Below are 27,008 nucleotides of genomic sequence, written 5' to 3'. Positions count from 1 at the left end.
ATCACAATGATCCACATAAATACGTATAATATCCTAAGCTTTAAAGGTTAATAAAACTAGGCTCTTTTAAAGTATTAATTCACACGATTGCATAATAAACTTTACATTCGACGTTGCGGATAGTTAGATGAAGGAAGAGTATGAAAAGAACGATCTATTAATGGTATTATTATAACCAATTATAAGAATAAACCAAACGCTTGAGCATTATCAGGTAATGTCTATGCTTTTGTTAATGCTAGCATCTCAATCTAACCATTAAAAACCATAAAATAACGCATTGTCAATATGCAGGCGTTTCAAGGGACAACGAAAAAGACAAATTTGAAGTTTTAAACGACGGAACTTTATTAAGTAGAACACATTATATGCGCTTTTTAGTGGCAAACATTGAGGGGTAAACTTTGAACATTTTAGACTTGTCTTACCTATGTATCCAGCAAGCGTCAAAGCATTTTGGTTAGGATACGCTCCCTTTTGGGGGAGAGGGAAAATAATACACAAAGAACAAACTCAGCCACCTCAAAAGGAAGCTACGAGTGGCGGGTTCGCGGGTTTTTGTTTCAATTACACCATATTTTCTCGGCCTCCAGGAATGCAGCAACCACTTGGAGATTTACAAGGTAAACTTTCGAGAAATTCAGCTTTTCTTCACACGTTCTAAAAGAAAAGAGCAAGTAGACGCTTTTACCGAGTTAAATATTAACATACCAACTACCGAAGAGGAACAAGAATACCTTCTGCCACAATGGAAGGACATCACTTCTTTTTTAGATGAGGCAACCCAAGGTAAACCATTGACCTCAATGCCCTTCTTTCTTTTTGTTGATATACTCATTTGCCTTAAAAAGACTTTGGTGTTGGACAACTCGTTCATTTGCAATCATTTACATTGTTTGACGCCATGAGCGCTATTGAAATTATGGATCCAAGAATGGACACAGGGATGTTGATAGAAGAAAAGCCCAACAAATTCGACATATTGGAAAAGTTGACAGGGGAAGAAACGTTGGGTATAATGGATAGATTATTGACGAGAGAAATGGCTTGGATATCAGGCCACTCTTTATCCCAGACTGTATACACATGTATCTACTTCCACCATATCCAGACCTTGAATGGACTACCCATGCCCACACTCACCTCCGATTTTGAAAGTATTATTTATGGAGTACTAAAGACATATGTACTGGCTACTGTGAAGTGTTGTCATTACATATGGACTGAGATGACCCAGGGTAATGTGTTTGAGGTACAGTAACAAGAGAAATGGTCATGCCTTTTTGATTTTTCGTACTCATTTGTACTCCTCCTCTGTCCCCCCTCTATTTAGGAAGAGGATTTCACTACGAATCTGTTTGGACTATCGTTCAATGAGCAAAATCCAGATGTGGCTATTTTCAATGATATCGACTCCTCCATCATGTTACTAAACCATGTATTAAATACAAGCCTTTCTGGTGAGCAAATAGTATGTAAATTACATTCTAAAAGGTATTAATTTTTTAATCGTGACAACCTAGAGAAACAAACACACGTTGTAAAGGAGATTTTAAACAGAATGGAGATCCGTAAATCCTTTCTTTTGTCACTAGTCTTTTTATCTCAAAATGAAGGGTCACATTTACCGCAAGCGAAAAAAGAATTGTCTAGAGTTATGCGTCTGTTAGATAGCGTGGATTTGTCATTGGGTAAAGACGTCCCGGATGCATTCGATTCCAACATCAATCGAAAACTAACCTCACAAACCCCACCTCGACCCGTGGAGCTTGTGTCTGAAGAGAAATCGTTTACTGAATTCAAGTTACTCATCGGACGACTCGAACGTATCTGTAATGTGGTAGACTATCCATCTGTTACTTCTCTGATGGTAAAAATTGGAAATAATAATAATGATATACTGGTTAATATCTAAACTTTTCTTTTTTTTTTTCTATCAGAATAATTTCGCTAGTTTTGGCTCGACTCAACCTTATCCCGATGCATTTTCAAGATCGAAATTGAATGTGAGTGAGGCATACTTCCGATATGTATCTAACCGTATTGACAGGAACTCTTTTAATAGACACTCTTCTTCCATAATCAACGTGTATTTGGAACGTTGCCTGTCCCCAGGTTAATCCTAGCCTCAGTAGAAGAAATAGTCAGACCTCCTGCATGGTGGCTTTCTTCGAACCAACTGTACCCAGACAATATCGACGGGAAGGAACTCTTGAACGCTCATGAAACACTGAAAGCTTATTTAGACAGGATTTCAATGGTAACCATCAACAGAAATATAGAGTGTAAGGATAATTCGGTCTAATATGTATCCTGTAGGTGTTTGTAGAATTCTTTAAAATCAATTGCCACAATAGATCGCGTCAAAGAAGAATGCTTTGTAAAGTTGTTTCAGAGTGGGAAATTTTACAAGAAGAGGCTGCAGGTGTGGATGAAGTGTTTCACATGTTACAAACGGACGAAGAGGGGGATCCCTTATCAACACCTTATTACTTCTCCTCCTGGGCATACAATATCAAATTGACCATGATTGAAAACATTCTGTACTTAGGGTTTGAGCTGGATTTGTACGGATCTCATGAATATGTCATGATTTACTGGTAAGATACCTCAACTACTGGTTCTAGTTTAGACGTATTCACCCTTGTTTTTTAGGTATACACAATGTGTACTGGGGAGCCGTGCTTATTTGCTGGAAAGAATATCCACATACATTGATCAATCATCTAAATCAGCCGACTTGTATAACTATGTTCGCACAAACCAGTTATTAAACCACGGCAAAAAGAGCTTATCAGAAGCTGTATTAAAAATCCTATTGTGCGCTAAAAACACAGGACAGTGGGGTCAACGCAAACTTGTGTTTGATAATGAGGAAACTCGATACTTGCACCGTTTTAAATCATTTATTCCGCTCATCTCACCACCTCATCCATCTTATGAATTGTTCTTGGAAACTGTCGAGATTGACGATTTTGATGTGGACAGAATGAAGGAGATTATCACTAAAGATTTGGAACAAACAAAGAAGGTGCTGGAACACGTATTGAGTATGTCGGCCGAAGAAACTAATACAGAAATGTGTCATGATCGATTTACAGAGGTATAGATGCAGAATGAGATTAACATATGCATGTTCTAAAACTTTTTTTTTGAAGGACATAAAAAATTTGGTGCGTACATCCGTAGCTATTAAAATTGGATTATTGTACATCAAGAATGCTGGCGTAAAGAATATTGAAGCTAATTTCAAATATCATCCTTGGTTTCCAATTATTCAAAAACAATAGAATTTTAGACTGTCACTGCGAGAACGCGAAAAAAAAAAAAAGATGTGTGTATTTTATTTTTAAATATCTAATGTACAAGTGTAATTTTATTATTTTAAAAGGGGATTCTAATGTGTAATTAATCTACTTTTTTGTCTAAAGCTTTCTTTGCCATTTCAGCTATTTTATCAATTTGGGATTTATCGATACGAGACCTTAATAAAGACTTCAACAGGTATCTCCAAGTCACAGCATTAGGTTCTATGCGACTTTCACACATATGGTTAAACACACTAAGTGCCATTTGACTATTTCTGAATATTGCGCAACCTTGTAAGATAGACGTATATGTTTCTACGGTCGGGCTTACTCCTGTTGCACACATATGGTCGAATATACTGATGGCACGAGAGATATTGTATTTTGCAAAGCATGAAATGAGAGTGGTATAAGTATAGACATTGGGCTGTTGAAAGCCAGTCATACGACGGAATAAGCTTAGGGCTTCAGTCGTGCTTGGTACTGTTGAATGTAAATAGTCCAAGCTAGGTGATCGGATTCCGGCTGATAAAGCCAGATCAGAATCTACTCCAACATCATTTTGTTTCTTTTTGATATCCACATCACGATGTCCGAGTAATTTGAGAACACTCGTATATGCGTGTAAATTCGGTTCGATGCCATCCGATTGTAAAGTCTTGAATAATCTCCAGGCCAGATTGTTTTCGTTATTCAGAATTAAACCTTGGATCACCATGGCCAATGTCACATCGTCAGGTATATCTTGACTTCGCATGGAAGCAAACACACCTAGAGCTGCAGGTACATCACGACAATGGAACATCGCGTTTGTTAAATGGTGGTTTGATCTCATTTGTTCTGCTGTAGTGGCTGGACGCATCTTTCGATTTAAATTATAACTCTTGATCACGTTTTCCTTGTCATTTTTCAGCCCATACCCAATCACTAAATGGTTTGTCATGATATGATTAACTAGATCCTTATCCAATTCATACAGTTCATCGAACTTCTTTCTAGCGTCATCCACATTTTGCTTTGTTTTAAGCCAGATTAAAGCCGTCCTTGTCATATTATCCATATCCTTTATCTTCATTTTTTTACAGGCAACAAATTTGGCGGTATTTTCAGCTACTGTCAAATTGTTATGTCGGATCGCATTCACCAGAAGCGATGTGACCATATGATTAGATAATTTGCGATATCTTCTTTGGTGATCTGTCAATAATCGAATTGCCGACGTAAAGTCGCCTGCCTTACTGTATGCTTCCATCAATGCAGCAAACGTTACTTGATTTGGTGGTATTTTATGTTTCTTCATTTCATCGAACAGTCGTTTAGCGCTCTCACTGTCTCCTTGCCGTGCGAATCCCGATATAAGCGAGGTGTAAATATACTCATTGTAAGGATGCGATTTTTGTGTATGTTGATTTTTACTGTTGACAAGATCCATTGCCTTTAAGAACTGTAGCTTGGATTGTTGTTGTGACGAGAACAGGCTGAGCATGGTCGAAAGGGTTGAGTTATGGAGTAATATATCTCTTTTTTCCATACCATCTACCATTAATTTTGACACTGATTCTATTGATTTTGAATCTATCGACTTGCTGTTCTTGAGCGCAATCACCAAAGAGTGATAATGATTCGCTGTTGGGTACGAGTCGATGTTACCAGAACTATCCGCTTTCGCCGTTGTTAATCTGACAATATCACAGGCTTCCTGTACAAGGCCGTATCGACTCATCGCAAAAAGTACTTGAGATAGGTGGTAGGCTGAAGGAAAAGAATCTTCGCCAGGGTGACTTTTCATGTTCTCTAATACGGTCAACATCTGCGGAACTGAATCGCCATATTTTAATACGCACAACAGAAATCCATAATTGTTGGGTTTTAAGTATTTGTCTACTTGATAGTGAACCATACTTTGGTAAATCAACCATGCTTTTTTGGAATCATATTGAGTGGTATTATAAAGTGCGGTTCTGAGTGATTTGAATATTTCTTTGGGTGTAAGTGAGCAAGTGGATAAGAAAAGGAGTAGGCTGTCGAGATTCGTCTCCTTGTTCATTGAACGTGGATGAAATTTTTTGGTAGCATTCTCGGTATTCTTGACTTGTTTTAATGAGGCCTGTGATGAGCTGGACCTTGTTACTAAAAACCACAGTGCCGGTAACTGGGGTCTTTTAGCTGTGGTGGGTGTTGTTTTTGTTGCACATGTCAAAAAGGATCGTTTATTTCTTTCAATTTCGCATTGTTTTAATAAGCAGTTTGAAGGTTTCGCTCTTCTCGATGAAAAGGACAGAGCAGGACGCATCTATAAAAACCAGTGGCTGAATGTAAGTCGTATAATACAGTTGAAAACAATAACACAGCAAAGTTGTTATTTATATTATTTTTTTCCCCTTGTGACAACTTTTTAAATAGCTGTTACTATTCTGTCAGATAAACGAGGGGGGGTGGGGGTGGGGGAGCAAAAAAAGGTTATTTAAATTTTTCAGGTGAATTTTTTCTCTGCTTTAACTTTGCCAGGCCTTGGAATCAGTCGGTTTTTTCAAACATTTATTTTTTAAAAGACAGGCAAAAAGCTTCAAAGAAATGAATGATGTCACACCAAATTTAGCGATTTAGGTAAGCGCGACAGGGCATAGCAGAAAACGAAAGTCGCTTTTGATTTATTTGAGCATTTCGGAAAACATTCATTGAATTCTGAATGTATGCACGTAAACCTAGGGCTTTTACAAACTCTCTGGGTATTTTTATACGTTGCCTTAAGTTGTCACAGTCCTCAATTTTTTATATTACTCCAGAATTGTTTAAAATAATTAAGCTCTGGAAGATAAATGAACTTGTAATTCTCTCTCAATTATTCATGTGATGCCCCTTTTATTTAGAGATAATATACATGACGTCGCAACATCCTTTTAATTTCACAATATCAAGCGTAATTGAAACGATCAATATCTGCAAGTGGCTTTTTGCAGACATTCTATCTTAGATTAGGGCTCAAACATTATGGATGATAAAATAGACAAATGAAATCATCCTGACATAAGCTTGTTCATCTATAAATAAAGCTTGTTCACACACTTTATTCTTCTCCTTTTCTTTTCCCTTAACATATTTATTTTATCGTATGAAAGTAACCGATCACATAAAAAGGTTAGTTAGTAATGACTCTTTTTTTTTTGAAAAGAAGCTAAATTGAAAAAGATATATTGTGATATTGCGGCTGTGGCTAGTCTTTGCTATAGGAGGGCGACCTCCTAGGCAGAGTTCTTGAGTTTTTGAAACTCAAGAACCGTGAATGGCTGTGATTGCACTGTAAATAGTTGTAATCATACTGGCTTGCTGGTCTTGGCCGGAGTTCCTGTATGTGGTATGAAAAAAATACGTTTGAAAAAAAATACGGAGGTCTAGACATTTCCTTTAGAGACAATACGCCAAAATATGTATAATACCTTTAATTTCAATCAAATGAATCAAAAATTTCCAATCGATACCATGATGACTTTAATAAATATTACCAATGATCTGAGCCGTGGTACCATGTCAAGGATTCAAGCAGAAAGCAAAATAGTAGCACTGACTATCGACAACACAGATCAAATCATCATTAGGTTGTTACAATGTGTCAAATCGGTGGTTGATTTGCTTCCCCTCACAAACCAAAAGAAAGAAATCAAATAATTCGAACTTTGCACAAGATACCTGCAACCCTGGTTTCAAAAATTGTTCGACTGTGATCAAGATCAGCTAATATTCAAGTAGTTGAACACGAATTGCTTTTTGGATGTAGACGCAGATCCAAACAAAAACCGTCCGGATGGAGTCGTTGAGAATGATCTGATGGCGATTGGATATATCGAAGTAAAGCCAATCAAGCATTCCAAAAACCATAGCAAAATTAATGTCGATCTTCACAGATTATGCACATTTTCAAAGTCTGGCACTATTAATTTCAACAGAAAACATATATATCAAATTATGGCCGTTGGTACGAACATTCAATTCAACGTCAGCGAGGCTATGAAAGATATTTTAATGGTTACAGAATTAGATTGCATTCGTTTTCCCCTTTCCCTGGATGAATTACCTCAACTTATACCCTATCTTGACAGATTGTACCATGTTGTAGACGTCATTTATAAATTACGTTATACTAGCAATGCATTCCGTTTCGAAGAATCATTTAAACCCGCCTTATATGCAAAAGTAATCAAGGCAATTACGGAGAAATCAGTAGACAGGAACCGCGGAAATCCATTTTACCGTCCTCGCCATCAAAGTTTTACTTTCCTGTATTACACACATGTATTCTATAATTATTCCCCTCAAATTGTAAATAAATTTATTCACTTTTTAGTTTTTGATAAAAAGTATCATCAGCTAAAAGCAGCAGTTTGCCATACGTAAAAGCAGGAACCTCATCAATGTCCATTTCTTCAACAATCTCTTCGACCCGGTTGTCACTCATTTGCTATTCTACAATGTTCGTTCATATTATAATCTGAAAAAAAAAACCAGCATGCCAGCATCAATAAAAAAAAAACGCCAGCATCAATAAAAAAGACACCAGCATCAATATTAAGAGAACAATACAGACAATTAGTCTGGGTCTCAAAGGTGTTAAAACATAGGCTGAAAGGCGGGGAAAAGCAAATTTAGATATCTAAATTATGTGGAGTTTTGACTACTTGATGACCCCTCCCCCTTTTTTTTTCTATTTTAGATTAGTATGGTAGACAGTTTTGGTGTTCTTTACAATTGAGATCTATTGCGGCTCGTGTTGAACTTGTTGATAAATGCACAATATTTTGTAAAATTGATCCAGTTTTGCACCCACTGCAATCTCTCTTCTAAATTGTTTTCATCGTTACGAAATAATGAAAGGAAATGTGACATCGTTTAAAAAGATGTTGCATTCGTCTTTCATATACTCGTGTACTCTAGACTTTTAAATTTCAAGACATGCAGATAGACTTCGACCAAAAAAATCAAACAAATGTCACTTGTAAAAGTTGTTGTGTAACTACGATTGATACATTTGTTTCCACTTCAAGCCTTAGTTTAATTTTACTGGTTGAATGTTCCATTTTATTTTCAAAAAATGCAACATGCACTGTATGCGTATATATAGTGTTTATTAAGCAGCTGCATTCCATGCTGAATAAATTTGGAACACTGAGGCAAAACCACCAAATACTCCAACCAAAACATCAGGGAAACTTGATCTTTCAAGTGACCAATGAATTGTCAATGGTAAATAGCTGGGATTGAAAAATAGATGTTTAGCTCATGACAAAGAATAAATCTAAAGTTTTTTTTTTTTTTACCCAGTGTTAATACAAGTATTCACAATCATACTTGTTCTTTCAGCCTTGATAGATGCCATCTCAGCTTCAGGATCCTCATCAGTTTCAATATCTCCAGCCTTGATACGCTTTAATAATCCTGTTTCTCTCTTCTTCAAGTTTCTATATTGTTCTCCTAAACGGCCATATTCCAAAATAACATATGCTGCCCAGAAACGACAACTCCACATACCAATCTTATTTGTCTTTTCCTCACTGATAGGGATGACTTGATGAGCACCCAACCAATAAATATGTTCCAATGGATAATAAATGATGTTTGACCAGTTTTGGAGACGTTCGATCGTCAAGGAGAGTTTGCTGGCGGGTTGGTTATATTCGATATAATTCATGTATTGAACCATGGGTAATAAACCATAGTAACGCAATAAAATTCTGAAATCGCTAACAGGTCCTGAAAAGTTTTGGATACGTTGAATGAGTGAAATGGCTGAACTAGCTGTCTTTACTGCGGGGGAACGGCGTTGAAGGAACCAAATAATCACTTTAGACCAATATTGAATAAACTAGCTCAAATAATCAATTACATACCCCACACTTTTTATCGTCCTTTTTAATCACTTTACCATCAATACTTTATCCGTTCCTCGAACAGAGTTTAAAAATCTGATCAAATGATCAAGCTTAGGGTTGGAAGGGCCCAACAGTTTAGCAATAGCTAAAGGATTTAATGCTTCGGGTTGTTGCAGGCGCTTTTCAGACATTATGGGAAGAAGAAATAAATAAATAAAAAAAAGGTGGGAATGAAATTGGTTATTTGTATTTCAATTTCACATGAAAAAAAAAATAAAAAACCGCTGTGTATCCTGGGGCTCACAAGCCACTTGTATTATGAACGTTTTTTTTTTTTTTTTTTTTTTTTTTGAGTTAGACAGATGCCAATGGCCTTCTTTCATACTGTCGTTTTATAACTGCTAGTGTAACATTAATATCTCTTTTCAAAGCTGATATCCAGTTTATGAATACCAATCACCACTAGCCCTTGAGGAACTACCTGGTCTTTGTGAATAGAGTTTGCTGGTGTGGTCCAAGTGAATTTTCGTACTATAAAGTGTAACATCTTGTGAGAAAAAATATAAAAGTAACCCCGAATAGACTTACAAAGCATAGATAGAAGAACACGTTGTTCACTTAAACTAAAGTTTATGCCGATGCACTGTCTCGCACCATATCCAAATGGTAACCAATTCTCTCCATTCTCTTCGTTACCAGGCGAAAATCTGTCTGGGTCAAATTCTTCACTGTTGTTCCAGTATTTTTCGCGATGGTGCACAGTATAAAGCGCAGGATTGATAAATGTACCTTTGGGGATAAATAACCCAGACAGCTCAGTATCTTTAGCCGCAACGCGAGGAACAACCAATGGAACAGGGTTGTTAATTCGTAGTGTCTGAATAACTTGTTAAAATTTCCGCCAGCAATTGTAAAAATTGCAATACTATTTACCTCCTTCATAACTTGGTGGATGTAAGTCATCTGTTTTGTTTCCGCGATAGTTGGGATAACATCGACTGGCTCATCCCCCAAAATCCTAATGACTTCTTCTCGTGCTTTCTCTTGAATATTCTACAAATATATAAGTGGGAGATTAATAAGTTAATGTTTTTTTTTGCATCAGACGTTTTCCCAGAATTACCGGATATTTTGCCAAGTAATGGATTGCATAAGAAAGGGCACTTGCTGTAGAATCATGGCCAGCAATAAAGAACGCGCATAAATTACTTTTTAATTCTGAATTAGACAAATTTCCTTCACCTCGATTTTCGCTTTCGATCATCAGGGTCAATAAATCTTTTTCATTCTCTTCTTTATTCTCAAGCTTTTCTTTCTCCAGTGCCTCTCTTTTATTCAGAATTATACCGTCTAGCATTTTCAAGAAACGGTCCATTTCTTTATGGGCTTGTATGCGTTTAGGGAACATCCATAGTAGATCTTTATCCAATATGGGAAATATAAAGAACAGCGGATCTTCCATGGCTTTACTAATACCTTCATAGGTTTTGACCCATTCACTATTTGGGTCACGGATAGCATTGAAGTCGAATCCTAAAATTCCGTATGAGTGAAAGAAGTTTTTTATAAAGCCAAGTTGTTACCAAATCCAGCCTTTCCTATGACATCTAAAGTATACTTTCTCATCAAGTTTGAAACGTCAATTGTCGGACCCATTTGATCCATCGCCTCAAACATTTCCTGCATACAATTACCAAACACTTTGGTGGGCATAGAACGTCGAAAGGCGGGACTAATTACTTTTCTTTGAGATTTCCAGGCTTCTGTGTGGGCTAAGATCATATTCTCTCCATTTATAAACTTCATGAAAAGAGTATCTTGGAGTCCTTCCCTAATTGAAAACTTTGGGAAGAGGTCTTTTACACGAATTTTTTATTAGCGAGGTTGTATTATTACATGATTTTATTACCTTGGTCCAAAAAAACCCGCCTGATATCATCTGAATTACATACAAATAATTCCCATCCATGTCTTCCGTATTCCTAATAGTATTTTAAATGATAGACTTATGAGATCCATGAGCAGAATTCTTTTTTTGTGTTGACTTACCAAGTAAATCCCGTTGGTTTTTAAAGTATCGACAAATGGTACAATTACTCTGTACGTGCGATCCCAAAACGATTCACCAGTAATAACCGTTCTAAAGATACTAAAATATCCTATGTACGGAATATGGCGCAGATTCTTTGGTGGCTTCATCATTTTTTCTTTGAAAAGATACATTATAAATAACACAACAGCTGTACTGATGGTGATTGATTTATTTCCTTGCATAAGCCGGGGAACAGCCTTTTTTATGTAAAGGTCAAAAATATTACGAAAGGCGATCTGAAGAGACATAAGTTTAGCAAGGAAAAGAGCTCTTCTTGCAGCTTTTTCTTTTACGACTATAATAAGGCATGTTTGTTTGTCACACATAAAAAAATAGGCGAAGCCCTGGTGTATTTGCAGCAGTGTCTTCTACTTCAATTCACACAGTTTGAAGAACTATTAAAGTGATCTTATGTATATTCTTTACGTTTGTGGTTTTTATCATACTTGACTTTTGTATACATCTTGAATATTTCATGGTCTTTTAATCATATGTTTATGCATGAGCTGCATGATTGTTGTTTTTTATTGTATGGGTAAATGATATATTTTAACAAACAGGTTTTTAGAATGAGATAACAATTACTCTCAGGGCACGAGTGGTAATCAACGGAACATACAATTATGTATTCACATTGTGTGTTAGAATTCTGTTCATTCTCTTCTTGGGATAAGATACTCATCTAACGTCCTTTTTAGTAAAAATATTCTGATGCGGTAGGAATGAGCCAAAAAAATTTGGCACTATAAATGCCGGAGTTCATTTGCGTTTAAAAAAGGAATCTTATCAAGAAAGCGTCTTTTTGATTTTTCTTTTTTCTTTCGTCATCAATACTTTATTATCCAGATAAAGAAAAAGTTCCCTATTTTAAATTTATCAAGAAATGCCAAACCGTGGAAAAAGAGGAAGTGGTAGAGGTGGTGGAAGAGGTGGCGGAAGAGGAGCCGCACGAGGAAGAGGCCGTGGAAGTATTGGAGGTGGAGGAAGAGGCCGCAACAGAGAATTGATACCTTCTGCCGTCGGTTATGTCTACAAACCTAGATCCAATGTGGATGACAGTGATGACTTTAGAGTCTATGGTCAGTTCAGCAGCGATGAAACTGATTCTGGAGCTGAGACAAGTTCCAAAAGTAAATCTACATGGGAAGGAAAAGCCAAACTATTTATCCCCCAATTAACACAATCACTTTATAGAACAAGTTAAGCAGAAACCTCAAACCAAACCAAAGGACGGAAACCTTGGTTTTGTTAAAGAAAGTCGTCCCTCATTCGGCTCGAATTATGACGATCATTACGATGACGCTATGGATCGTGCTGGTTTAGGAATGTCATCTTCTGCCGCAGCAAAGGATTCAAACACAGAACGTTTTGCCAAGGGCAAATCCAAGTACTACAAGACAGTCTTATTTACTAAGTCCTCTTCATCAGGTATTTAATCACTGATCAAATTATGCTTGGCTGTAAAACTAAATCAAAAATCCCTCTAGCTAACGAAAAAGTTATCATCAAAAAAGTCGTTGATGAAGAGGCTCCTTCCATTGAGCAACAAGCAGTTGAAGAATCGTTCTCCCAATTGACCATAGATGATTTCATCAAGGTTCAAGACGTCGAGAAAGAGTTGGCTACTCAGGAGTTGTTAAGTATGTTGGGACTTAGTAATACAACTAGTCGGTCTGCATCCCCCAGTGTTGTCTGCTCTCAGACTGAACCTGAGGATTCTAAGAAACCTGAAGCTATTGCTCCCAAGAAATCTGAGGACAATAAGCAATCTCAGGAACTTACACAACAAACAGTTTCCAAGCAACTCATGGCTTCCCAGAAACCAAATGTAAACTCATCAAGCACTCTTAAGGAAACTGAGCTCTCAAATTCTCGACAATCTAAAGAAGAAGAAGAGAGCAACGACGAAGAAGGCGTTTCAAGTGATGAATCGGACGATGAAGAATACTTGAGTGAAGAAACAGATGATGATGAAATCGAACTCTTTTACGAGGATCTTTCCGATGACGAGGATGATATACTGCTCAAAGAAGATATGGCAGTAATGAATGATTTTATGGAACATTATGAGCTTGAGGAAGGCGAGGATTTAAATGATATTTTAGCTTGGTCTGCTATGCAAGAGGGTAATTTGGCATTGATGTCTTCGGGCGAGGAAGAGATATATGATTATGCCACTTTAGATAAGGAACCCGCAGAAAAGACACTAAGCGATTTTGAAGAAGAAACTGCCTCAATTTTGAGAGAGCGCAACAAAATTGAACAAAATGGCAGAAAGAAATATAGCCATAAGACAAGGGTAGATGACATTGTCGTTGATCCAGAGATCTTTGGGCAAACATTGAAGGCAGCTTTAGCAGATGTGCCCCCCGGACTGCGTCCTGGTGTGCGTAGATGGTATGAAAAGCAACAGCGAAAAGAAGAACGTCAAAAAAGAAGGACGAAGCTAAAGCACACAAAAGGGAGAATAAGAAGAATAATAAAGGAAAAGCAAAAGAGGAAAAGGATGAAGACTTCACAAATCAAATGGCCAGAATTGACGAGTAAGTTAAGTATTTTGTAGTGGGATAACCCGAAAAGCTAACACTATTTTTTTAGCCGTATCCGTGATTTCATTCAGGATGATACTATCACTAGTTTCCAATTTTCCCCAATGACAACCAATGTCAGAAGACAATTACATGTGCTAGCAGCAGCATATAATCTCAAATCTAAAAGTAGCGGGGGAGGTGGCTCCAGATGTACCATTGTTACAAAAACCACAACAACATATATACCCAAAGATCGTCGTTATATCAGCCGATTCTTAACAGACATACAAACCAATATGGATGAACAGAATAGAATTATCGGTAAAAACAGATCAAAGGGTACCCCACTTAAGGGAAAAAAGAAGTACATCAACATGAAAAAGAAGAATAATGATAACAATGACAATGGCCGTAAACCACCCTCTACTGCTCCCAAGGATAAGCGTGGTGATAGTCAATTCCCGGCTGGACCATCGCATGGAACTGTCGTTGCCTATGGTGCTGCTCCTATAGGAGAGACAAATGTTGGACATCGTATGCTTGCTGCCATGGGGTAAATTAAAACAAAACGAAAAGGCGTTGCTTGTATTAACATTTATTATTATTAGATGGAAACAAGGTGAAGCATTGGGTTCTAAAAGTGAAGGTATTATTGCGCCTATTGAAGCAATTATTCGTAAAAAGGGCAGAGGTCTTGGATCATAAATATATTTTATGAATAAAATCCACACACATATTTTTTTTTGTTTATTCCCAAAGGTTCTTTCCCATTTTACGCTTTTCAGCTCTGGATGCAGCTGTTTCCAGTCTCTTTTCTTCCTTGTCGGCAACCATTAATGCTCTAGCGATCTTCTTTTGCTTCATTGCGCTGACAGCTTTCTTTGTTGTTCCCTTCTTTACTTTGTGTACTGTAAGAGTCTTTTTTGTTGTGATAGTTTGCTTACGCACATGCAATAATTGAAGTTCCTGTTCGATACGCTCCTTGGCTGACAGAAGAGTTAGCCGGGTTAATAATGCTTTATCAAAAAATATATTTACCATTCTTGGGATCATCGAGCTCAGCGTTAGCAAATTTAGAGACTCTCTTCTTTTCATCGTCAGCTAAAAAAAAAAAAAAAAAAAACCAGAGTTTAACATTTGCCCTCATTAACTGGTCAGTGTATACTCACTTTTCTTTTGTACTTTTCCCATTTTAAATATACAGTTGAAAAATATTACAATATGTGTGCACACAATAAAAAGATAATTTTAGTTGAAAAATATTGGCAAAAAAAGTAAATGCAGACGGGTGGCTTGCGCCTGATAAACTTTTCCAAAGCAATATCCCATCCCAGACAAACAATGCATTCCCACATTACGTATAATATTTCATTTTACCGTGCATGCAAGCATCATAAACGAGCATAAGATATTTTTACTTTCTTGCCCAAGAGGTTTCATTAAAATACAAGATTTTTTATAATCAGTATGCCGGTTTTCATCAAGTAAGTATATATCCATATCATTTTTTAATTTGACCATTTCAATTGTTTCGTAAATAAACTGATCCGTCTATAGTGTCACATAAAAACGATGAGGGTTATGGAATCATGATCTGTCTGGGCTCACCCTTTATTTTTTTTTTCTTAACTGATAGTGCCAGCGAATATGAAAGAAACATGAAACAGCATATATCTTCCCACTGGCCGTTTAATTAAACATCTGAAGATATTTTACGTGGGAAGTGGTAACACATGCTCAACATATTTTGACTCATTTGTTGCATAAATGCATAGACGATTGCTTTTTAAAGAGGTTTACAGTCATTTCGAATTTCATGTCGTGCAAAAAGCAGATAATGGTTTTTTGCCCTAATTAGTGAATATGAGTGGTACAGCTGCACTGGGTTTCAATGACACGATATTGATATAAAAAGAAGGAAAAATTTCTTCCAATTTCTTATGTTCTTTTAACTATGTCTTTGAGCAATAATTCGACCATTCAAAATATTGGCATTGCCGGGGCAGCTATCTCTGCTGCTGTTGCTATTCTTACTGTAAAATATCATGATCGTCCATTGTTCTATGAGCACGTCAAAGGTATCCCTCACACAAAAGGATACCCTATCCTCGGAAACCTTACTGGACTAGTAAGTAACGTTCACCGTTTGCATGATTATCAATTGGATACGTTCGAATCACTGGATACTCTTACAATGTAAATAAATTAAATGATGTACCCTGGATATGTAAACGTTAATCTTTTTTTAAACTTCAGGACCAATCCTGTTGCGGGTAATCCTACTACTATCTTGACCATCGACCCCCAAAATGTCGACTACCTTTTAAGGGGTAAGGCTGATCAAGTCAAAAAATCTTATTGTATACACTAACATAGAACAATGCAGTCAACTTTAAGAATTATCTTAAAGGCCCTACATTCAAAAGTGCCCTTCAAGAGCTTCTTGGTAATGGTATTTTCAACGCCAATGGTGAAGTCTGGAGATATCAGAGAAAGGCAGCAAGTCACATCTTCAATGTTAAAAACTTTAGAGATGAGTTTACAAGGTGAGTCATGTAGACAATATTACTAACGCAACGATAACTAATTATGCTATAATAAGTGTTTTTGTCAAGGAAATGCTTGTAATGTCTGATCGCATCTTGGATAAAGCAGCCAACGAAGGCTCTGTTGTTGATTTTCACGAATTGATGTTCAAGTTTACCTTAGACTCATTTGTATTGTAAGTTTACATGACTTTGTTATTATGTATATTATCAATTAACATTCATGTCAGGCTCGGGTTTGGCACACAGTTAGACTCACTTCTCAAGAAAGAAAAGGTTCCCTTTGCCGAATCTTTCGATTATTTGCAACGTTTGGGTGCAGCGCGTCTCATTAATCCTACTACACCCTTCCATGAAGCGCTTGGACTCTTTTTGCCATGGAAAGTATCAACAAAGGACCATCTTCATATTGTTGACTCTTTTGCTGATGAAGTGATTTTAAAACGTCGTCAGGAAATCGCCAATGGCGAAAATATACAAAAAGATTTGCTCTCTCGTTTTATGGATGCAACTAATGAAAATGGAGAAAAACTAAATGATATCGAACTTCGTGATACTGTTTTAAATTTCATCATTGCTGGCCGTGATACCACTGCTCAAGCTCTTTCCTGGTTGTTTTACAATTTGGCATTGCAGCCTCGTATCGAAGAGAAAATATTGGAAGAATTAAAGGGTAAAATTTCCGAAGATGATGAAAGAGACTCGCCTGCTTTATATGAAATCATTAGCGGATTGCCTTATCTCCATGCAGTGTAAGATCAAAGTACTTGGCTCGCATGTCATTAAAATCTAACATCTTTTACAGATTTTATGAGACCCTCCGTCTTTATCCCTCTGTGCCAGGTAATCAGAAGTATGCTCTTGAAGATGATGTTTGGCCCGACGGAACAGTCGTTAAAGCCGGTACCTATGTATCCTGGTCTCCTTATTCCCAAGGAAGAAGCACCAAAATTTGGGGAGAAAACGCAAAGGAGTTTTACCCTGAAAGATGGATCGATGAAACAGGAACATTGCGACGTGAGTCAGCTGGAAAATGGACGGCTTTCCATGCTGGTCCTCGTGTCTGCCTTGGTATGCATTTTATTTTTTTCTTTCATGATTGTAAAAAAAGAAAAAAAAATTAATTGATTTTATAATTCGGTAGGACAAAACTTGGCAACGCTTGAAGCTCTGGTTTGTGTGGCCATGTTGATGAAGCGTTACAAATTCAAGTTGGTCCCTGGACAAGAAGTCACATATGAACTTTCTTTAACTTTACCCATGAAAAATGGTATGAAAGTGTATGTCGAGAAGAGATCCTAAATCCTATCAACCTTTCCCTCCCATAATTATATCATTATTAAAGATACATCATGTTTAACTATATTTAAATTCTCTTTCGCTTGATGCCTAAAATTCACTCCATATACGTGTAATTACCTACGAGGATAAGCCAAATGATTTTATAAGCGTTGTTTATTGTTACACGCTGGTACGGATTAATTAAAGACAGGATCAGAAATAAATGAATCACCAGCGGCAATAGCCTCCAATGATTTTTTATGCACGAGATACAAATTGAGATAATAGGTGAAGAGAGCGATGATAGCAAGGCTAATTAACAAGATTAATAAAAGCGAAGTTCATTAATATCAGACACTTACAAAGCACCACTGCCGCCCATAGAGTCCTTTGACTTTAAAGTTTTTCTAGTGTTCAATGTTGCAACAAAACCGAAGTAAGCGGCAACCCAGGGAAGCATTTTAAAGCGGTTCTATCAAATTGTGTATAAGTATCTATTTGTTAATAATTGTTTGAAAAAAAAAAAGAACATACTCTTGTCATAATACTACCCATTGCTGTTATAAAGGTTAAACAGTGTTATATCGAATACTTTTTATAGGGAAACTCACCAACAAAAGTAGCTAAAATGTGGTTATAGTCTTCCTCTTCCTCACCCTTTGGAGGAAGATGAAAGGGTACAATACGTTCTTCTCTACGGGGATCTACTTTAGATGATGACATTTCTAATTTTTAAATCAACTTTTGGGAAAAAGAAAAAAAGCGAATAAGGAAACACGCTGAGTTGGGATGCAGTTTGTGGTTCGTGATGATGTATGTGACGTTTATTTTGCTGTTTTCACCTCAGGCTTCTCTATTCCCCCGTGTTTTATATTTGTTCATCTTTTATAACTCTGTTTCATTATGTCGTCAAAAAGGTAATGTAGGCTTGATTTATTGATTCACCACAGCAGTATACTCATTCTTTGTTGCGGAAAATAGTAAATTCCGCTCTGATTACATTTGTCGTGTAAGATATCGCAATGTTTTACCTCCAGTACCGTTTGCGCCTAAAATGCTTACAATTCCTTCACTCGTCGAACGTCACGTCCCATACGAATCAACCAGCTTAGTTGAACAAACACCTTACTCGTTGATTATGGATCAAAGTGCTTCGATCCCTTTCGATAAAGCACTTGTTGATTATTTGGATGCTATCGAGACCAATCCTGAAGAAGGTGAGAATAAAGCTATCCTTTCAAGGTGACGAAACACATTAAGAGACTAACTGTAAGACGCATAGTATCTAGACCAATTGAAGAAGTAGCAGAAGAGGATAAAATATTGCTGACAGCACCCAGAGAAGGGCCAGATACTAGTGGAATGTATACACGAAAGCCAAACGTCACTTGGCTTCGTAGATCCGAATACATCGCACAAGAAACTCGTGGTGTATCCAACAGAAAAGAAGGTGTTGAAAGTAAATTTGCAATGTCTGCAGCTTCTGCAAAGAAGCGTAATTATTCTACTCTCGAGGATCAGTTGGCGGGTGTGGAAAATACATTCAAGCCTTTACCTTCCAATTTACAACATCCTCAGACAAAATCAAGGGCAAAAAAAATTATTCCATTGTTACCAGATATGGAATGTTGGGAAAATATATACACTATTGGACAGTTCAGTGCAGAGCCAGCCGACGAAAGTAGACTCGCAAAAAGAAAGGCGATGGGATCAAATGCTTCGAAACGCACTCGCCTCTCCGAGTTGGATGCTACAGATCGTGGTATTTTAAGACCCATGGTGAATCCTCATGATCCTGAGGACACATACCTTGTCTGGTTCTTGCCAGATAATGAGAGCACAAAGAGACTGGTACGCCAGAAGGAGAACCCCATGGAAGGATTGTCAGAAGACGTACGTGTTATTATATGTGATTTTTTTTTGTGAAATGACTTATTGATCTCTTATCTAGCCATTAACGTATAATGCTGTTCGTGATTACGATTATAAAAACGATGCTGGATCTGGCTCCAAGCACTTACTGATTTCCATCCACGATGACGACAGTGGAGAGAAGGCGGTATACTGCCCTATCAGAAGTAAGATGGTTGTTCGAAAGAAGAGAGCCCAGGTAAAAAAAAAAGGGAGATTATAAATATGGATCCACTTACTCAATAATTTTTTTTGTTTTATCATTTAGAGTGCCAAGTTAAGATACTTGGATGACTATGAAAAGCCTAATGTTTTAACAGTAACTTACACGAAAAATTAAAATTAAAGTTTGTTGGGTGAAATTATTTGGGGCAGTTTTCCATGTAGAATGTGGGTTAAAGGTTAAATGCGACTTTTTCCTCTTCCATTTAAGAAGCATTGATATTATAGCAGTATGTGCCAAAGGGATGGTACGGAGGGTAACCTATCGATAATCTGTCACGAAAATGGGTTTTGAGATTTGCTTTTTAATTTGAGATAATGTTTTAATATAGTCAGAAATAAGATCCCAACACAAACCATGGACCTGTCACTCTGTCATAGGAGCTCACATTAATCTGTTAGTGTAATGATTGGAGCCTAGCTAAGCTAAGCTAATTTGCACCTCCCAAGGCGAACCCGATTTGCGGTAATAGGAATTATGTCGGTGATGTATACCATATTAAGGTTTCCTGGGTAAAAGTGCTACCGAGCTAATTCACAACAGTAATCAATTCAAAATGTGGGGAAAATATACAAATCCTGTGAGTTTATTTAAATCTAATTCTCGTATTTATTTATTTTCTTTTCCTTTTCTGCTTTTGCTTTATATCCCAATTTAAATATATCATGGCAGTTCAATTTCCTAAGCACCTTAAACCAATTGAGCCTCAAGGCAAAGCTTTGTTGCAACAAGAGCGTGATAAAGCTACTTTTAATTCTGACAGCCTAAAAAAGTACATATATGGCAACGATTATTTGGAAATCAGAGAACGCATCCTCCAGATACTTTTAGCCGACCCTCTTTTATCTGATAAATCCCATCGCTACTATAACGGACGAGATATCCGGTTTCAGAAATCCCTGGCTGCTGCAAAGCGACTGGTTGAACTTGCAAGGTATAACTTCTCTAATACCTAAGGGCACAAAGAAAAAAAGAACTAAAAAAAAAATAACAATAGAATTCACAAATGGAATGAGGAAGAAGTTGGAATGGCCGAATACCTTTTTGACGAACCCAGTGCAGTAAGTTTTTCCTACTTGTTTTATAATTTAAGAAGAATTTACCGACATTTTTACAGTTTCGCCTTCACCGTAGTATGTTTATGCCAACTATAGCAAATCAAGGTACCGAGGAGCAAAAAAAGTTGTATCTTGAGCCTGCTTTGAAACACGAAATCATCGGCTGTTATGCGCAAACAGAGGTATGTTTAAAATAAAAGAGGGTGCATAATTGTGTGTATTTATCTGTTAATTTTAGCTTGGACACGGATCCAACGTCCGAGGATTAGAAACCACCGCTACTTATCATCTAGAAACGCAGACATTTATTATTAATTCGCCCACTTTGACGTCTTCAAAATGGTGGATTGGTGGTTTAGGAGTTGCCGCAAACCATGCTATTGTCATGGCTCGTCTCATAACCCGTGGCAAAGATTATGGTCCTCATCCTTTTGTCGTGCAAATTAGAAACTTAGAAAACCATGAACCATTAGCAGGTGTTGTTGTGGGGGATATAGGACCCAAGTTTGGCTTCAATACAGTTGATAATGGGTTTATTCTTTTCGACCATATGCATGTGCCACATGTTGCTCTGTTGGCTCGTTATTCAAGTGTGGATAAAATTACGGGTGAATACATCACTCCTCCCAACTCTAAATTGGCTTATGGAACAATGGTATACGTGCGCGCTAATATTGTGCTTGGTAAGTTATTAAAAGTACTGTATTGAAATGTCAGCCTTGAATTAAGACCACTTTATAAGAATCCCGGGTTGTACTTGCAAGAGCTGCTACTGTTGCCATACGCTATTCGGCTGTTCGTAGCCAAGGTTCAGATGCTGCCAATCCCAAAAAACTTACAGGTCCAGATGGTACCATTAAAGTAGTTGAAACCCCGGTACTGGATTATACTATGCAGCAATACAGGCTTTTTCCAATTATAGCACAGGCATACGCCTGCCATTTCACTGGCCAAGAAATGCACCGCATGTATCACGAAAATCAACAAAAAATGTCGGAGGGAGACTTCTCTTACCTGGCTGATCTCCACGCTTCTTCGTCAGGTCTCAAAAGTTTAACGACTACTTTGGCTGTGAGTGCTATTGAAGACTGTAGACGTGCATGTGGTGGTCATGGTTACTCTCTTTTTTCGGGTCTTGGTCAATTTTATCAGGACTATCTTCCCAAAGCGACCGTATGTTGACACATAAGCTATTGTACACATGATTTTACTAATCTGACATAATGTTTATAGTGGGAAGGTGATAACTACCTTCTTACCCAGCAAACTGCCAGATACCTTCTTAAGACCATGAGATCGGTACAATCTGGGAAAACCAAGGATAAGAATGCTACTTTCTCCATTGAATATATTTCAGAGTATCTCGCAAATCCTCAGGCAAAATCACATTTTACAACCGTTGCAGACTTAAGCAATCCCGAAGCTTTACTATCGGCCTTCAAATTCCGTGCTGCTTTTCTAATTGAAAAGGCGGTTTATGCTATTGACATCGAACAAACAAGTTGGAACGATATGTTAGTGGAGATATATAGAATCTCTCGTGCACATTGTCAATTGGTCATGGTATCAAACTTTTTAGCAGCTGTTTTCAACAACAACAAACCAGTGGATGCGACCTTATGTCAAGCACTTCAGCGAGTTGCTATTTTATTTTGTCTCTCTACGTTGGAGCAGGAAACATCTGATTTTTTGACATCAGGGTATATTGTACCCGCACAAGCTTTAATGATCAAACAGCACTTTATTAGCGTTTTGAAATCGATTCGACCTGATGTTGTAGCACTTGTTGATGCGTTCGGTTTCCCCGATTATCTATTAAATTCTGCTTTGGGTGAAAATGAAGGCGATGTGTATGAAAAAATGACTGCTATGGCCGAAAAAGAGCCTCTTAATCAATCTGTGGTTGCAGAAGGTTATCAAAATTATATTCGCCCTTTAATTCATGGAGGAAAAGCCAATTGGAAATTTGACAATGATGGCATAGCAAGACTTTAAAACCTATAAACACAATAAAATCAATGTAGAAGAATATTTATTTTAAAAGGCTTACTTGTTGTTTGACGCGAAAAAAGTTAGTTTAAAAATCAGTTGAACTAAGATTTATATATCCTGAGTCGTATTCTCTCCCTATGAACATCGTATATGATCACTCTCTACATGAAATATAAAATTACACTATAGCTATATACAGCTACTTGCTGAAATACTGTTGAAAGATGAAAATCCATTGCTAAATCTGCATTTGATAACACAAGTTATCAACAGTACACCCTGTGATGTGAGTTATTTAGAAAATAGATAAAACAGAATAAAAAGAAATAATTAGATACCCACCTTTCATTTTGAAGCTATTGATCATTTTTATTGGGCTTTCGAAATGCTGTGTATCCGCTAGCTTAGTTTGGACATAATAAAAGAATGTGTAAGTGCTGAGGATATCATTTAGAGAAGGATGTTTAATCCAAAGCTTATCTTTTACTGAATATATAAAGTACATCTCCCTCAACCGTTCCAATAGGCAGTTTCCACTTTTCTTCATTATTTAAGTTCTTAAAATACGTAATTTGTCAGCATTTGCCATGCTGTTATATCATCTAGTCTACAAGATTGTTAAGATTCTCAAATTGTGGTATTTGACAAAAATAATACATTTGAAAAATAATGAGATAAAAATATATCTTTATTCGAAGTAAAAATATACTAGAAGAACTCTGCTGCTATGAAATAATTGATCCTTTTATATTGCACAACTCTCCTGAGTTTTAATGATGAGCCAACCTTTCTGGTTTTGTAAACCAATTCTTTTTCTTCGATAAATTAGTGTCTTGCTAAATCATATCCTCTTCTATTAATCTAGGTTAACGAAATTGCCACGCCCTCCTATCTAAGATACGTCAAAAATTGGTGAATTAGAGCTGCAATCCACCTATTTTGACGTGTTCCTGTCTAAGATTATTGCAGATCAAGATTTGCACAGGCATATCGATTTTAACACTTGTGAAGGATTTCGTCGACATATTCTTTCTTAGCAGCAGACTGCGTATCAACCATTCTTAACTCCAACCAGGAACCGACTTGAAGAACTTATAAGACAAATGGATTTGGACGATAAAACCGGTGTCGTTAAGTTTCCGTTAAGTTTCTGTAGTAAATTGAATGTTGTAGTTCCAATTTTCAACTTGGTAGAATGATCTTCCAGCGCTTGAATTATAGTGATCCAGCCATACTTGGTTTCCTTTTCTGGATAAGATGAAAGATGAATTGATGTTGCGAGTCTTCGTTTAAAGTGTGAATCGGTGCTCTTTAAACGACCATACAGCTCGACGCAGTTTAGAAGAATAGCGGAGGACCGTCCCATCAAAATTGCCCCTGCAAAAAGTTGAGAAACCGCATATCTGTACTGTGGGAAAATCAGACAGTCTTTGTTGATATTTTCACATTTGCTTTGAAAGTTCTGTATATTTATGACTTGAGATGGATTTATAGAAGGGGCTGGTCGTGATGAAATGGTGGAGCAAGACATTTCCATCTGTGACTACCCATTCCCCTATTGCACTTTTAGCTTTTGGAGGACGCGTCCACTGCCCAACAGGCTGGTCGACAAGAACATCTTGTATGTTTTCTGCAGAGGTAGTGAAATGATAGTTTTTTCCGTCCTGGGACGACAACATAACTGGTTCCCAATCTCCAATACTGGCCAGTAAGATACGCTTTTCTTGATCCTGGGAGTGAAAGAGCACTTGATGTCAACAATATTGAGACTGGCTAATTTTCCCGCAGTACAGATATGCCGTTTCTCAACTTTTTGCAGGGGCGATTTTGATGGAACGGTCCTCCGCTATTCTTCTAAACTGCGTCGAGCCGTATGGTCGTTTAAAGAGTACCGATTCACACTTTGAACGAAGACTCGCAACATCAATTCATCTTTCATCTTATCCAGAAAAGGAAAGCAAGTATGGCTGGATCACTATAATTCAAGCGCTGGAAGAGCATTCTACCAAGTTGAAAATTGGAACTACAACATTCAATTTACTACAGAAACCTAACGGAAACTTAACGACGCCGGTTTTATTGTCCAAATCCATTTGTCTAATAAGTTCTTCAAGTCGGTTCCTGGTTGAAGTTGGGAATGGTTGATAGACGCAGTCTGCTGCTAAGAAAGAATATGTCGACGAAGTCCTTCACAAGTATTAAGATCGATATGCCTGTGCAAATCTTGATCCGCAATAATCTCAGATAGGAACACGTCAAAATACGTAGATTTCAACTCTACTTCACCAATTTTTGACGTATCTAAGATAGGAAGGTGTGGCAATTTCGTTAACCTAGATTAATAGAAGAGAATATTATTTAGCAAGACACTAATTTATCGAAGAAAAAGAATTGACTTACAAATTTTCTAATCCTTCAATTACGTTGCCCGTCGTATTATTCATTGTAGCTGCCAAGTTCAAAAGATCACGCTTGCCATCGCGGTCACATCATTTATCGTAAGGATCGTATCACCCCATTTTAATCTCAGACCAGTACCAGTGAAAAGCCTTTCCATGACAGGGCCCCAGAACTTGACGATCATATCCCATTCGGAAGTATCAATGTCTTCAGTGAAAAGGTATCCGTGGTGTTTTTGAAGCATTAGAAGTGATTCGTAAAAATATAGACAGAAATCGATATCACGAAAGGAATCATTCAATTCTGCGTTAAATTGGCCTTTCAAAGTGATGACTTGCTGGTACATGAAATTCCAGTTTCTTGTTGTGGACTGCACTGTAAATACCAGGGGCGCATTCTAATTGGATCGCCTCAGTGCTTTAAGCGTGCCAGGCTTGTTTTAAGTCGTAAATAGCAGTGATCAGACTGTACATGGCTCTGACTACACTGTAAATAGCAGGATTACACTGTAAATAGGTGTGATTGGACTCTAATTGGCTGTGCTTCTTTGAATTATACAGATTGAAGACATAGTTTGCAGCTTCGTCAACACCGCGATACAAAGTATCATTCAACGTGTATAAAGGGCATTCATTGGAAATGTCTTCCCATTGCTTCTTATTGAATAACGTCGTTTGACGTTCCGGATATTGAGCTGACAGATCAATGATGGAATTTAGACCGAGGCTGTTTTCAAATATATTAGATTAAAAAAAAAAAAAAAAAAAAAAAAAAAAAAAAAAAAAAAAAAAAAAAAAAACTCTTTAATATACAAGTACATACCATACGATCGATCGTTCATTGGTGTCCAGAGGGTGATATATTGGATGCTTACGGATGGCAGCATTCTTGATGATAGTACCTAGTGACTCTTCAGAACCATCAACAAAACCCCCGTCTTTCTCAACAACCTACAGATGTGTTTGTTCTGTGAGTAAATGGGAAATGTCTAGACCTCCTTATTTTTTTATACCACTTACAGAGATCCTGGCCAAGACCAGCAGGCCAGTATGAGCCCAGCCATTTACGGTGTAACACCTGTTATTCACAGGCTGTGAGTTCGAAGAACTCAAGAGCCCTGCCTAGGATGTCGCCATCCTATAGCAAAGACTAGCCGCAGCCGCAATATATCTTTTTCGATTTAGCGTCTTTTGAAAGAAAACGAAGTGTCATTACTAACTAACCTTTTTACATTATCAGTAAATTTCATAAGATAGAAGAAATATGTTAAAGGAAAAGAAAAGAAGAAGAATAAAGTGTGTGAACCAGCTTTATTTATAGGCTGATAAACAAGAGCTTATGTCAGAATGATTTAATTGCTTGTTTCATCTTTCATAATGTCTGGGTCTTTACCCAAAATAGAAACACTTGCAAAAACCTACCAAGCAAGTCAGAACTTGGTGGTTGTCTATGTTGAGGATATCATAGACATAATAATAAAGTTAATTGTCACATCACATTAAGGATGGATAATAAATATAAAAGTTAATCATGAATCACACATCACCCCCGCTGGTTCTCATCCTACCGTTGAAGTCTGTACACAGGGCACAACCCTGTGGCGAGTAAATATTTATTCTGCAAAAAGTAATACAATCGAATGGGCCTGGACTATGGAATATTAATAGATCCTGAGCACAAATATTACTCTTGTCATTTGATGTTATAACTGTAGATCCCTCTGACTAATATTTATATACTCAGTATGGAAGGGCTAAATTTAAAAGACATGTTGATTATTTACTATAACCAGATTACTACAT

At 37.2% G+C, this 27,008-nt stretch overlaps 13 protein-coding genes across 13 annotated transcripts; 7 read left to right on the top strand and 6 right to left on the bottom strand.

Annotated features, from left to right (window-relative positions):
* Positions 1 to 904: 904 nt before the first annotated feature.
* On the top strand, positions 905 to 2,305 carry EV154DRAFT_539039 (Mak10 subunit, NatC N-terminal acetyltransferase-domain-containing protein; the record flags this gene model as incomplete). The annotated part of the gene is made up of 5 exons (XM_051604321.1): positions 905 to 1,198; positions 1,334 to 1,460; positions 1,524 to 1,762; positions 1,941 to 2,006; positions 2,066 to 2,305. 5 exons carry the CDS (start codon positions 905 to 907, stop codon positions 2,303 to 2,305), a joined length of 966 nt encoding a protein of 321 aa, XP_051455501.1.
* Positions 2,306 to 3,340: 1,035 nt separating this feature from the next.
* Positions 3,341 to 5,710, bottom strand: EV154DRAFT_515751 (uncharacterized protein). The gene has a single exon (XM_051602300.1). The coding sequence runs from the start codon at positions 5,599 to 5,601 to the stop codon at positions 3,409 to 3,411; it is 2,193 nt and encodes a 730-aa protein (XP_051455500.1). The 5' UTR covers positions 5,602 to 5,710; the 3' UTR covers positions 3,341 to 3,408.
* A 27-nt stretch (positions 5,711 to 5,737) lies between these two features.
* EV154DRAFT_553364 (uncharacterized protein) lies at positions 5,738 to 8,055 on the top strand (the record flags this gene model as incomplete). The annotated part of the gene is made up of 3 exons (XM_051605126.1): positions 5,738 to 6,037; positions 7,084 to 7,598; positions 8,017 to 8,055. The coding sequence occupies exons 1-3, from the start codon at positions 5,998 to 6,000 to the stop codon at positions 8,053 to 8,055; spliced, it is 594 nt and encodes a 197-aa protein (XP_051455499.1). The 5' UTR covers positions 5,738 to 5,997.
* A 10-nt stretch (positions 8,056 to 8,065) lies between these two features.
* EV154DRAFT_290938 (peroxisomal biogenesis factor 11) lies at positions 8,066 to 9,396 on the bottom strand. The gene is made up of 3 exons (XM_051594806.1): positions 9,226 to 9,396; positions 8,621 to 9,165; positions 8,066 to 8,554 (listed from the first exon to the last, which is right to left on the bottom strand). Exons 1-3 carry the CDS (start codon positions 9,361 to 9,363, stop codon positions 8,431 to 8,433), a joined length of 807 nt encoding a protein of 268 aa, XP_051455498.1. The 5' UTR covers positions 9,364 to 9,396; the 3' UTR covers positions 8,066 to 8,430.
* On the bottom strand, positions 9,384 to 11,515 carry EV154DRAFT_544679 (cytochrome P450; the record flags this gene model as incomplete). Its single annotated transcript, XM_051604614.1, has 7 exons — positions 9,384 to 9,703; positions 9,761 to 10,049; positions 10,106 to 10,225; positions 10,296 to 10,705; positions 10,756 to 11,028; positions 11,082 to 11,154; positions 11,222 to 11,515. The coding sequence occupies 7 exons, from the start codon at positions 11,510 to 11,512 to the stop codon at positions 9,585 to 9,587; spliced, it is 1,575 nt and encodes a 524-aa protein (XP_051455497.1). The 3' UTR covers positions 9,384 to 9,584.
* Positions 11,516 to 12,147: 632 nt separating this feature from the next.
* EV154DRAFT_565729 (uncharacterized protein) lies at positions 12,148 to 14,500 on the top strand (the record flags this gene model as incomplete). The annotated part of the gene is made up of 6 exons (XM_051605912.1): positions 12,148 to 12,394; positions 12,459 to 12,692; positions 12,752 to 13,661; positions 13,727 to 13,807; positions 13,863 to 14,348; positions 14,404 to 14,500. 6 exons carry the CDS (start codon positions 12,148 to 12,150, stop codon positions 14,498 to 14,500), a joined length of 2,055 nt encoding a protein of 684 aa, XP_051455496.1.
* Positions 14,501 to 15,749: 1,249 nt separating this feature from the next.
* Positions 15,750 to 17,704, top strand: EV154DRAFT_446840 (cytochrome P450; the record flags this gene model as incomplete). The annotated part of the gene is made up of 7 exons (XM_051597118.1): positions 15,750 to 15,991; positions 16,052 to 16,125; positions 16,182 to 16,341; positions 16,398 to 16,517; positions 16,572 to 17,093; positions 17,147 to 17,412; positions 17,486 to 17,704. The coding sequence occupies 7 exons, from the start codon at positions 15,750 to 15,752 to the stop codon at positions 17,641 to 17,643; spliced, it is 1,542 nt and encodes a 513-aa protein (XP_051455495.1). The 3' UTR covers positions 17,644 to 17,704.
* Positions 17,681 to 18,402, bottom strand: EV154DRAFT_515736 (uncharacterized protein). The gene is made up of 4 exons (XM_051602299.1): positions 18,234 to 18,402; positions 18,157 to 18,179; positions 17,985 to 18,094; positions 17,681 to 17,934 (listed from the first exon to the last, which is right to left on the bottom strand). The coding sequence occupies exons 1-4, from the start codon at positions 18,343 to 18,345 to the stop codon at positions 17,820 to 17,822; spliced, it is 360 nt and encodes a 119-aa protein (XP_051455494.1). The 5' UTR covers positions 18,346 to 18,402; the 3' UTR covers positions 17,681 to 17,819.
* On the top strand, positions 18,403 to 19,897 carry EV154DRAFT_467892 (RNA polymerase II-associated). Its single transcript, XM_051597782.1, has 5 exons — positions 18,403 to 18,539; positions 18,604 to 18,839; positions 18,905 to 19,515; positions 19,574 to 19,732; positions 19,802 to 19,897. Exons 1-5 carry the CDS (start codon positions 18,526 to 18,528, stop codon positions 19,871 to 19,873), a joined length of 1,092 nt encoding a protein of 363 aa, XP_051455493.1. The 5' UTR covers positions 18,403 to 18,525; the 3' UTR covers positions 19,874 to 19,897.
* Positions 19,898 to 20,389: 492 nt separating this feature from the next.
* Positions 20,390 to 22,843, top strand: EV154DRAFT_515732 (acyl-CoA dehydrogenase/oxidase). The gene is made up of 6 exons (XM_051602298.1): positions 20,390 to 20,690; positions 20,754 to 20,817; positions 20,874 to 20,996; positions 21,053 to 21,497; positions 21,557 to 21,987; positions 22,048 to 22,843. The coding sequence occupies exons 1-6, from the start codon at positions 20,422 to 20,424 to the stop codon at positions 22,807 to 22,809; spliced, it is 2,094 nt and encodes a 697-aa protein (XP_051455492.1). The 5' UTR covers positions 20,390 to 20,421; the 3' UTR covers positions 22,810 to 22,843.
* Positions 22,844 to 23,498: 655 nt separating this feature from the next.
* Positions 23,499 to 24,621, bottom strand: EV154DRAFT_515731 (uncharacterized protein). The gene has a single exon (XM_051602297.1). The coding sequence runs from the start codon at positions 24,341 to 24,343 to the stop codon at positions 23,858 to 23,860; it is 486 nt and encodes a 161-aa protein (XP_051455491.1). The 5' UTR covers positions 24,344 to 24,621; the 3' UTR covers positions 23,499 to 23,857.
* EV154DRAFT_400215 (uncharacterized protein) lies at positions 24,598 to 24,861 on the top strand (the record flags this gene model as incomplete). Its single annotated transcript, XM_051595269.1, has 1 exon — positions 24,598 to 24,861. A coding segment is annotated over one exon (264 nt), but the record flags the coding sequence as incomplete, so codon positions are not given.
* Positions 24,862 to 25,264: 403 nt separating this feature from the next.
* EV154DRAFT_483488 (uncharacterized protein) lies at positions 25,265 to 26,902 on the bottom strand (the record flags this gene model as incomplete). The annotated part of the gene is made up of 4 exons (XM_051598578.1): positions 25,265 to 25,603; positions 25,689 to 25,932; positions 26,029 to 26,156; positions 26,894 to 26,902. 4 exons carry the CDS (start codon positions 26,900 to 26,902, stop codon positions 25,265 to 25,267), a joined length of 720 nt encoding a protein of 239 aa, XP_051455489.1.
* Positions 26,903 to 27,008: the final 106 nt, after the last annotated feature.

The sequence above is a fragment of the Mucor mucedo genome (genome assembly GCF_025094135.1).
Source record: "Mucor mucedo strain NRRL 3635 chromosome Unknown EV154scaffold_75, whole genome shotgun sequence".
NCBI classification, from domain to species: Eukaryota; Fungi; Mucoromycota; class Mucoromycetes; order Mucorales; family Mucoraceae; genus Mucor; species Mucor mucedo.
Note: the sequence above shows the minus strand (reverse complement) of the source record. Positions and strands in the feature narration are given on the sequence as shown.

Coding starts and splice junctions, on each gene's coding strand:
- EV154DRAFT_515751 (XM_051602300.1), bottom strand. CDS start 5,601: ATGCGTCCTGCTCTGTCCTTTTCATCGAGAAGAGCGAAACCTTCAAAC.
- EV154DRAFT_290938 (XM_051594806.1), bottom strand. CDS start 9,363: ATGTCTGAAAAGCGCCTGCAACAACCCGAAGCATTAAATCCTTTAGCT. Junction 9,166..9,225: donor GAACGGATAAAGTATTGATG/GTAAAGTGATTA, acceptor TATTTGAGCTAG/TTTATTCAATATTGGTCTAA. Junction 8,555..8,620: donor AATACTTGTATTAACACTGG/GTAAAAAAAAAA, acceptor TTTCAATCCCAG/CTATTTACCATTGACAATTC.
- EV154DRAFT_515736 (XM_051602299.1), bottom strand. CDS start 18,345: ATGTCATCATCTAAAGTAGATCCCCGTAGAGAAGAACGTATTGTACCC. Junction 18,180..18,233: donor CATTTTAGCTACTTTTGTTG/GTGAGTTTCCCT, acceptor CCTTTATAACAG/CAATGGGTAGTATTATGACA. Junction 17,935..17,984: donor ATGGGCGGCAGTGGTGCTTT/GTAAGTGTCTGA, acceptor CTTGTTAATTAG/CCTTGCTATCATCGCTCTCT.
- EV154DRAFT_467892 (XM_051597782.1), top strand. Junction 19,516..19,573: donor TGGAAGGATTGTCAGAAGAC/GTACGTGTTATT, acceptor TCTCTTATCTAG/CCATTAACGTATAATGCTGT. Junction 19,733..19,801: donor TTCGAAAGAAGAGAGCCCAG/GTAAAAAAAAAA, acceptor TTTATCATTTAG/AGTGCCAAGTTAAGATACTT.
- EV154DRAFT_515732 (XM_051602298.1), top strand. CDS start 20,422: ATGGCAGTTCAATTTCCTAAGCACCTTAAACCAATTGAGCCTCAAGGC. Junction 20,691..20,753: donor CGACTGGTTGAACTTGCAAG/GTATAACTTCTC, acceptor AAATAACAATAG/AATTCACAAATGGAATGAGG. Junction 21,498..21,556: donor GCGCGCTAATATTGTGCTTG/GTAAGTTATTAA, acceptor CCACTTTATAAG/AATCCCGGGTTGTACTTGCA.
- EV154DRAFT_515731 (XM_051602297.1), bottom strand. CDS start 24,343: ATGGAAATGTCTTGCTCCACCATTTCATCACGACCAGCCCCTTCTATA.